At 40.8% G+C, this 10,029-nt stretch overlaps 1 protein-coding gene across 1 annotated transcript; it reads right to left on the bottom strand.

Annotated features, from left to right (window-relative positions):
• Window positions 1-909: 909 nt before the first annotated feature.
• On the bottom strand, window positions 910-7,605 carry LOC125012806 (protein-lysine 6-oxidase-like). Its single transcript, XM_047592957.1, has 7 exons — window positions 6,985-7,605; window positions 6,242-6,350; window positions 5,355-5,486; window positions 4,673-4,829; window positions 4,484-4,579; window positions 4,140-4,255; window positions 910-2,984 (listed from the first exon to the last, which is right to left on the bottom strand). Exons 1-7 carry the CDS (start codon window positions 7,505-7,507, stop codon window positions 2,978-2,980), a joined length of 1,140 nt encoding a protein of 379 aa, XP_047448913.1. The 5' UTR covers window positions 7,508-7,605; the 3' UTR covers window positions 910-2,977.
• Window positions 7,606-10,029: the final 2,424 nt, after the last annotated feature.

The following is a 10,029-nucleotide window of genomic DNA, read 5'->3' as shown; positions in this document are numbered from 1 at the left end:
TTTTTTAAAAAAATCTATGTTTGTCTTATTGTCTCTGTATTATGATGCAAATAAATAAATACACTAAATGTTTTCTTCACCTGTAACGTCTTGTTTATTTACTTCATAGCTTTGGTCAGACAACGTGAAGAGTGTCAGAGAGAAAAACCACTGGTTTCTACATGAGGCTCGGATCAGTTCAGAACTCAACCAGGACATCTAGTGGCTGAAGAAGAGACCGAGCTAAAGAAAAGGAACAGATCAGCTCCAGGGAACAGAAAGAGGATGGCTTCATTCTCCACATGCACTCTTACCTGTGGATCCCAGAGTTTTAAAAAGTTGAATGGACTTAATTATCCCGAGGAGGTTTGGGTTGAGCTGTGTTTCCAGTTTCCAGCTGCAGAGTATCACCTGTTGTGTCTTTTTGCCTTGTATTTTTGTAACTCTGACGTCCATCTCCACCTAATGCCGCAGCCTTTGAGCCGAGGCGTAACATGCATGCAACCCGTCCACGTTTTGAGCTTTTATCATGGACAGTTCTTTTATTTCTTTCCTTTTCTGGGGGTCGTCCAAAGCTTAGTTTTGCCACATGAGGTAAGTTTGCATTTTTTCAGAATTCTTCATGAAAAATCCTGCAGGATGTCAGGCTTCATAGTGAGGCCGCTTTTTATTAATTATTCTCCTTAATTATGAAATGATCGTTCAGTAAATAAAAAGGCAGAGTCGTGAAGAAGATTCTTTTATTTCCTAAAGCTCCACTTGATACGTTTCCTTTTTACAAACTGTGAAAAATCTCTAGAGACAAAGAAGCTAAAAGACATTTTTTATTTGAAAAGACTAAATAAATACGAACTTCTATTTTACTAGATGTGAACGGCTTCATTTCAGCCTGAACCCTCAAGTAAAAACAAGAAGAAAACCCAGGAGACGTGTTGTCTTTGACTTTTATTCACTATTAAAATCACCTGAAGAACCTAAAATGTTCACGAAAACATCGACTGCATTGAAAAGTTTCAGTCACAAGTGAGATCACACTGAAGCAAACTTTATTAATGTGATATGAAGCAGTGAAGCGGGATGATAACATGAGCTCTATTCACACTCTATACAACAGAAATACTTCACACTTAGCACCAGAAACCAAACGTCTACTCTACAGCACCAGTGAAGTCAGATCAGTGACTCAAACGGTTTAAATCAACACTCAATGGAAAACGACTGCATTCCATTTAATTGTTTTTTATATAAAAGACGTGTATAAATGTACAGAGAACATGCAGATACATAAATGTTTCTCTTCGTTAAGTCATTAGTGAAGAAGAAGAGGTTTTGTTAGCTTAGATCAGAAAACATTAAAAACTCAAGATGACTCGCTGTCATGAAATAATGATGGTAAAACTTCCTGAGCATCTGGAAAATAGTAATTATAAGGAAGAGGATAAGGGCCACTGGAAAAAAATCTGACAAAAAGTCTGAATTTGGACTTTAATAGGCTGCAAGTCAGAAATTTCAAAGTCAAGTTAGAATTCTGAAATATCTGAGAAAAAGTCAGAAACCTGAAAAAGGGATGTGGACTCTGACTTTTTACGTCATACATTTTTCTCAGAATTCTGACAAAAAAAGAGAAAATTTCTGAGAAAATTTCATAGTTTGGACTTTTATAGATGGCAATAATCCAGTCAGGAATCTCAAAGTCAAGTCAGAAATCTGAGAAATCTGAGGAAAAAGTTGGAAAAAGTCATAAGGACTTTCTGACGTTTTATCTCTTAAGTTTTATCCAGACTTTTTTTCTTAAAATTCTGAGAAAAAGTTCAACACCTGAAAAAAGTCAATATCCACAGACTTTTTGACTTTTACCCCTCAAAGTCTTTTGAGAATTTTGAGAAGAAAAAGTCAAACTCAAGTTAAAATTCTGAGAAAAAGTCAGAAAATTAGGTCTTTGATAAAAAAGATTTCTAGGATTTCTGAGAAAAAGTCAGAGTTTGCACTTTTAAAGATGACAAGCATCAAGTCCTAAATCTCAAAGTCAAGGTAGAAATCTGTGAAATCTGAGAAAAGTCATGAGGACTTTCTGACTTTTTATATTTTACATTTTTCCTCAGATTTCATAGTTGTTTTTCTCAAAATTTTGATCAAATTTAGGAAGTCGGAATCCTGAGGAAAAGTCATAAAGCTACATTTCAGAATTTTTCCCTGAGTAAATTTTGAATAATGAGGGAAAAAGTGACACCTTTTACTTTTTGTCAGAATTTTGAGAAAAATCATCAGAAATCTGAACAAACTGAATTCTGATTTTACTTTTCAGAATTAGTATAAAAACAACTGAATCAGAGTTCAGACTTTTTCTCTTGATAACCTGCATCATTTTTTAATTTTGAGGGAAGAAAGTCGCAATTTTTACTATTTTTGTCTGAGTTTTGACAAAAACCGTCAGAAGTCTGAGTTAATTTAAGTCTCATTTTATTTTTTAGATTCAATAAAACTGAAACTCAATCACCAGAACACTCAGACTTCTGAAAAGTTTGAAAGTCTCTATTCTTGGAGTCAGACTTCTTGTTTCTCAATCAAACTGCCTTTCTGGTCAAAATTATGATAAAAGTAATTTTCTTTTACAGCGGCCCTAATCCCCATCTGTATTATTAAACCAAAGATAAAAGAAAATACATAAAAATCTACAAACTCCATCTTTTATCTAACAGCCCGATGGTGAAAGTGTTATGATTAATTTAAAAAAATCTGCAAAAAAAAAAAAAGAAAAAAGGAAAAAAACTCCAGCTTCAGGTAAATGTAGTCGTATGGAAGTTAAAGTCTCTCAGGATGGACGTACAGTACTCGTGTAGAGAAATCCAACTCTTCCTCCGTTATTAACTCACCTGCAGCAGTGACGTTAAACATGTGTCAGGATTTGTTTCCTGCTTCCACCTGTTAATGATGAATTCTTCAAGTCTGTCATTTCAGCTCCTGTGTCCTTCTACAGGCTCATATCTGAGGATTCTCCTCAGTAGCTGCAAGAAGAAACAGGAAAAACAAAGATATTGATCACTGACAGGTGATATTTGGTTCCAATTCTAGGTTGAATTTGAACTGAGTGCACATTAAAACAAGGACACCTGCTGATGAAATGGGATTTATCTGATATTACCTTGGTTGATAGGCTTCGTTGCTGTTTTTTATTTTAAAAAATGGCTGATTCATAACAGACAGACACATAATATATAGATTTGTATTTATTCAAATACCTGTAATTGTTTATTCTAAGGAAAAGCCAATAATCACTGGAAAAAGGATGCATCAGGAGGTAACTTGGTACAGCGACGTATCCCAGAATGCATTTCAACAGATGGTTTAAAATAAAATAAAATAAAATTGTGATAATTGCAAATTATTTAGATGAGGTTACGTCTGTGTAATCTTCTAACAAATCTCCCACTGAAGAGGCTAAAAACTTCCCGTCCAGGAGACTGAGGCAGAACTACAAGACGTGTCTGGGGAGGAGGTAGGGGCAGATGGACGGGTCATTTTTAGAGAGAATGTTTATTTAATGTAACTTAAGCCTTATTCACATGGGACCAATGTCACCACGAGACTAAAAAAGAAAAACATGACATTGCACATGACAAATATACATAAAGTGGCTGCAGCCCCTGAGTTGACTATTGCAAAAAGAGATGGAATGAAAATATAATATACAGTAGAAATATAGATGTCACTGACCACCTCCTGACGCACCCTCGACAAAATGAATAGAGCAAAACCACTTCCTGGTATTTGGACGGTACTTGGTCACATGGTTTTTATACTTTACCGTTCATTGTTTTTTTTGTTGTTGTTGTTTTAAATAAATGCTAATCCATAGCTTTTTCCTGCCTGTTTAGTAAGAAAATGAAGCACGAAATATCAAAAGTAAAGATGAAAACATGAACCACTTGGTGTCCATTGTAACAGAAGAGAGTAGACGGATTAAACATCGTTAGGATAAGGTCCTAACATCTCTCCAGTCTGTTATGAATCATCCATTTCTTCCATTTTTTTTTTCAACAAAAACTGTTCTGACAACACAAAAAGAAGTGCAACGGTTTCTGCAGAATGAAGTTTAAAGAAGTTTAACCTGAGACATGCATATCTCAGACCAGCGCCACGTAAGTCTGGATCTTTCTCACCTGGACATGGAGCATCCAGAGACGTGTGCAGAGGTGCCGGTGTACTGGACGTCACAGCGAACGATGTTGTTGTTGAAGTTGGACTCTGGAACCTGCTGCCTTGGGTTTACCGTCACCTGCAGCAACACATCACACGATGATCAGAGTCGCACAGACCTGACTTATCTGCATCTCTAACAAAGACTCACAACATTAATCGTTTCATTTAAATATCTGAGGGATTTCCTGGTTACTGCTGTTTTTTTGTTTGTTTTTTTTTAATCAAATTTTATTCATGTAAGATGACGTGGTGCATTTCTTCTTTTCTGCACATACACAACATCGGGATATTTTTATACACGGACCTTGAGGATGTATTTTCCAGGAGAGACATCGGTGATGTCGATCCACTGACAGTCGATGTCGGCGTTGTAGGTGTCGTAGCAGCCTGGACTCAAACCCTGAACACAGAGCAAAAAAATAAATAAAAAATCAGATTCAAATTTCAGGTTTTGGATAAAACTAGTTTAGATGAATCCGCTTTGCTTTTATACCTGAGTGTGGGAGGTGCAGGCGAAGCGGCGATAATATCCCGGGTCACAGGAAGTGTCCTCCAGGCAGAAGCTGGCCTTGTGGCCCTCGGCCACCTGTCTCTGAGTTTGGGCGTCCAGTAACTCGTACAGGCTGAACTCGTCCATGCTGTGGAAGTGACTGAACAACACAATAAAGGAAAAATTCTGCAGTTTCAGAACACTCAGGAAATTGTCATCTTTAAGTTAAAAAAATCCAAAGTAAAAGCAAATTCAGCATTAAAATATCCCGGTCAAGTGTCTCTGTCACTTGTGGAGTTCCTCAAGGTTCCATTTTGGGGCCTGTTGTATTTGCCTTGTTCTGTTTTTTGCTTGTTTTAGGCTTCATTCTCCATCACTATAACACTTTCCACTGAATCCAGGATAACACTCAGGTGGCTAAACACAGCTTTCTTCTAACTTCTGTTAAAATTATAAAGATGAGGAGGTCGGGGTGGATGGATGGACCAACATTCAGGATTCTCGATGCCTTGTGCTACAGGCAAATGTACAGAGTCCCCTGTTTAATGCATGTTCAGCCTTATTCACATGAGACTAGTTTTACCTGGAGACCTTTAGTAATGTGTGATAATGATCAAGCATGAAGCAGCAGATACAGTGGCCTTACGAAACGAATCAGTAAAGCAGGGTAATGTCAGACACCTACTTGTGACAGCTGTGCCACTCCCAGGCGTATCGAGGTTTGCTGGGCAGGAAGTCGGCCGTTCCCTGGTTCTTCACCCTCTGAGGAAACCTCAGCAAAACTCTGGTGTCGTAATCGTGAGCGTAACTCGCAGTACTACAGGAAGAGACGAGGCGAAGACACAAGAGTTAAAACGGAGTTAATCACATTGTTAAAAGCCACTTTCTACCTCTAATGCATCAGATATCGAAGCCTTTTCTGCTTCTGATTTTACTTTCCTGCAATTGATGTCTTATAATATCTCATGAGATATGACAAGAGAGTAAAGCTGAAGAGAGACTTTAATAATAACTTTTTGGGGAAAATATAAAAGTGAAAACTTTCAAGTTTAATTGGAAGTAGATTGCAAATGCACTGTTTTATAACCTCTAGTCGTGATGTTGGCATGTTTATGATGCAGACTGTGAAGTGGCCTCCACACACCAGGGGGCGCTGCAGTTACAGGTTTCACGTTTAACTTGTGTTGCTGGTAAACAACCCAATGAGCCATAAGGAGGAGTTTTAGTTCGGTCTAAAAAATAAACTGGATGAGATTCAAAGCCAGTGATGGTTGTTGTTAGCGGAGCTACTGAAACCAGTAGATTTATCTCGTTTCCCAGCGGCTGAAGAAAAGTCACAACAGTGAAGTTAGATCTGAATAAACCTGATAAAAATAAGCAGAAACCTCCTGAAACCCAGACAAACTTTTTACACCCACAATTATTTTGTGGCTCAAAGTCTCTCTCCATTGAGAACTGACTGCAAAGATCTACCAGCACTGGCTGATTGTCGTCACACACGTCATCTGAGAAGACGTGGAGGTGAATTAGTTTCCAACTAAACGACTGTGGCTGGTTGGAGAGTTTTCTTACGTGGCGAGACAGTTCTCCTCAGCAGCACAGCGCAGGTTGTACATGGGCAACCTCTGGACGTAGGTGGCGATCTGGATGTAGTAGGGATCAGGAACCAGATCAGGGAGACCTGCCACGAGGACACAGGGGATTCAGAGTTAGGATTCAGGTCCATTTTACTTTCTGCAACATGTTTCTGAGTCTTCGGGTTCAACCAGCTGTGCCAAGGAACTTAAACGACTTCCTATGACGGGAACTGATTCAGATGCTCGTTAGATCACAGCCTTGTTTGTGACAGAGATCTGGCATCAGAGCCACGGAAAAACAGACGCCTTCGCCCTGAGCTGAACTTTGAATCGTTCATGACGATGACCTCAGAGGCTCAGAGCTGTGGCCTCCAGCTTCTACCTCACAAACACCACAAAGATTTAAAGCAAAACCAGGAAGCTCTGGTTCACCTTTCCAAAATATCATCCTACACTGAAACATTTGTCTTAACTTTAATTTAGTTTTTAATAGATCAATAGATCATTTATGGCTTTGAGCTCCGGGGTAATAAACATTTAGACCATTTTCCCAGCTTGATGGAGAATAAACTATAAATTCAGACTAAATAAATTCAACTAATCAGATAAATATAAGGAACAGATTCAGTGTTTTCATTACGTTTCAACCATTTTTGATCTCATGTGTTTGATTTTTAAGTTATTTTCCTGAAAATGAAGTGAAATCATGTAAAAACAAACAAACAAACGTTTTCGTACCGTTCTGGTGGAAGCTGGTGCCATATCCGTGCCGAGGCTGAACCGGAGGTCTCGGTCTGTAGTAGGAGTTGTAGTAGTTGTAATAGGGGTTGTAGTTGGAAGATTTGTACGGATCGTAGGGATCATCTCCGACCATCATGTCCTCCCGTCTGACCGGAGCAGACTCGCCGTCAGCGCCGGACAGAGGCTGCTGCTGCTGGCGCGTCATGGCGCGTAATTGCGCGGAGCCGCTGGAGGCCGGGACCCGCGGGGAGCCCCGGGGCGCGGCGGGGGCCGTGTCGTTGGGGCTGCTGAGGACCACCACGGGGTGACGGCCGGTTTGCCTCCTCGCCGACGGCCTGTACTGAGAGCCGCGGCTCAGGATGCTGAAAACCTGCCCGTTATGTTGCCATGTCAACCCCCGCCGGAGCGCATCCTCCTCACCAGCGGCAGCCTCCTGAGCGCGAGCCCCATCCAGGAAAGTGCAGAGGAAACATAAATGCGCAAAAGAGAGCAGCAAAGCGTCAAAAGACAGCTCCTTCATGGTTTCAATAAATTATTATGTCTCTAATGAGCTGGACAATCACTCTACAATCACTCTACTTTCTCCTTGTGAGCGCACAGCTGCTCATCTGAAGAGTTCCTCTGAACTGTTGGAGCTCAGCTGCTCCTACTGCTGCTGAGAGGAGGAGGAGGAGGAGGAGGAGTGTTCGTGAAAGCTGAATGTGGCGTTAGGTGTGACCCCCACTCTTTTAATCAGATCTAATTTGTAGCTGAGGCTGTGATTTGGTCTCTGTGGAGGTTCTCAAGTCTTCCAGGTCATGATTTATCCGAAAAACAAAAACCAAACCAAACACAAAGCTGAAACAAGTGGACGCGTTTCCGTTTCATCCGAGTGTTGAGTTCTCAGAGACTGGAGGAGAGTGGGGCTTTAAATAGGAACATCTGTGGGTGGTGTCCACCTGAAACTCAGCCCGGTGACGAGTTAGTCTTCAAGAACCCCCACGGACACAGTCGTCCTCGTAACAGTTTGATTTTCTTCAGGATTTGTCCCTGTTCAGTTTCTCTGGAATCATTTTTCTGCTGAGGGGAAAAACTAAAACAAAATCAGACGGATTAGTCTGAACCAGAACTTACTGTCCTCACTTTTACACCTGAACAGATGCAGGATTGAACCAGTGGTTTCACACATTGTCCCCTGAACACATTTTTTTTTTTTAACCGAGGCTGCACACAATTACAGTTCACGCTGCCGCCAAACCAAAGCTGCAGCTGGAGATCAGGAACCAGATGAAGCGGCTGCTTAGTGACAGAAAGTTTCAAAGTCAGACGTCTTGAGATGTGACGCGACTGAAACCAGATTAATGTCAGATGTCAGAGTGATTCCAGGTGGAGATTAAACGCTGATGGAAGGAAGGAAGGAAGGAAGGAAGGAAGGAAGGAAGGAAGGAAGGAAGGGGTCAGGGAAGAAGGTTACTGAGTTTTAAAAACTCAAGCTGAACCTAAAACCAGCCCCTTTCCTCCTAAAATCCAGTTTCATTGTCTCCTTTCCTCAGGACGAGGTGTAATTAGAGAGATGCTCTGGTTTCATAACTGTCCTCAGTCAGTCACATTATGTCTGTGGTCAGAGCTTCTCTCTGTTTAACTCAGCTCTGACTTCAGGCTCTGGAGGGTCCACAGGTTAAACTTAGTGTTTGTTGTAGGGTGGCGTGTGGTTTCCTGTGGGTGTGGAGCAGGTTTCGGGGGCGAACAGACCCTCGGCTGCTGCTGCTGCTGCTGTTGTTGTTGTTTTCCATACGACTCAAGATGCTTTTTGTTTGGTTTTACTGGAAAAAAGGAGCCGTTGTTTCCCGCTGGGGCTCAGGATGCTTCAGAAAAGGCTGAAAATTAAGGCACTTAACCAGCTGAGAAGTTTCCTTTTCTCACTGTAAAACACACACACACACACACACACACACACACACACACACACACACACACACACACACACACCACCCACAGAGACACAACATGGCCGGGGCACAGCTACAGTAAAGTGTTTGCAGCTTCTTGGCCTCGTCGGACGATAAAACCATCAGACTATATTATATCATATATTATATTTATTCATAAAAGTCATTAATTTGAGCTAAACATAAGCGTAAGAAACAACACGTCACTGACTGACCGTGCAGACCAGACCCAAACACGTGTTACACTAAGATGAGAAGTTAATGAGGGGAATAAAAAACTATATTTCCAGCTGCTTTAAACATGCGTTTAATTATTTTCTTACAGCTCAGGAGCAGCTGTACGAGCAGACCACCGACACACAACGACCACATTGACTTATAAGAAATCATTTGTTGTTTTAAGATTAAATATATATGTGCAAAATTCAATAATTAGTTTCTTGTTTATTTGCTCCGTCTGTTAAAATGCTCATCACTAAAAGGACTAACGAGGTCTGAACGGGACGTCACCACATGAATCTTCTTTAGTTTTTTAATTCGGTTTGATTTCCTCTGCTGCTGGTTACGTTTAACGAGCGAAGCTACAACGAACCAAGGAGCTAGAAGAAGCTAACAGACTTAGCACAGCTGCAGAGTTGGAGACACTTCTCTGTCACATGAGTTTAAACGATGATGATTTAAAACTGAGAAGCTGCCGTGACCCTGTTGTTTCACAGTTTGTTGTTCTTGTTGCTAAATGTTCAGACTCTGGACTCATTTTGTTTCCACTGCTCTGTAATGAACCTGTTCATTGTCCCCTGAAGGAACAGCTGCAGCATCTGCAAACTATCAGCTGCTCTGATCTGATCTGTGGGTAATCAGCTGTTATCATCTGCATCCAGATCAGCAGAGGAAACCGGACCTCAGGGTAAATATTACATTAGTTTTATTGATTCTCTAGAACCTTCTTTCATCCAATCACGTGCCTCAGAGACGAGGAGGCGACCGAACCAGACTCACTTCCTGCTTTTCCTTGGAGACAATTGATGCTTCACATTTCAGATTTTTCACATTCACATATTGAATTGAATGAACGAAAACATCAGCAAAACACTTCAGCGTCACATTTCCAAGA

The sequence above is a fragment of the Mugil cephalus genome, chromosome 8, assembly GCF_022458985.1.
Source record: "Mugil cephalus isolate CIBA_MC_2020 chromosome 8, CIBA_Mcephalus_1.1, whole genome shotgun sequence".
Lineage (NCBI taxonomy): Eukaryota > Metazoa > Chordata > Actinopteri > Mugiliformes > Mugilidae > Mugil > Mugil cephalus.
The sequence above is the reverse complement of the archived record's forward strand: the minus strand, read 5'-3'. Positions and strand labels throughout refer to the sequence as shown.

Coding starts and splice junctions, on each gene's coding strand:
- LOC125012806 (XM_047592957.1), bottom strand. CDS start 7,507: ATGAAGGAGCTGTCTTTTGACGCTTTGCTGCTCTCTTTTGCGCATTTA. Junction 5,487..6,241: donor GAGGAGAACTGTCTCGCCAC/GTAAGAAAACTC, acceptor CTCTTCCTGTAG/TACTGCGAGTTACGCTCACG. Junction 4,830..5,354: donor GAGTGGCACAGCTGTCACAA/GTAGGTGTCTGA, acceptor TGTGTTGTTCAG/TCACTTCCACAGCATGGACG.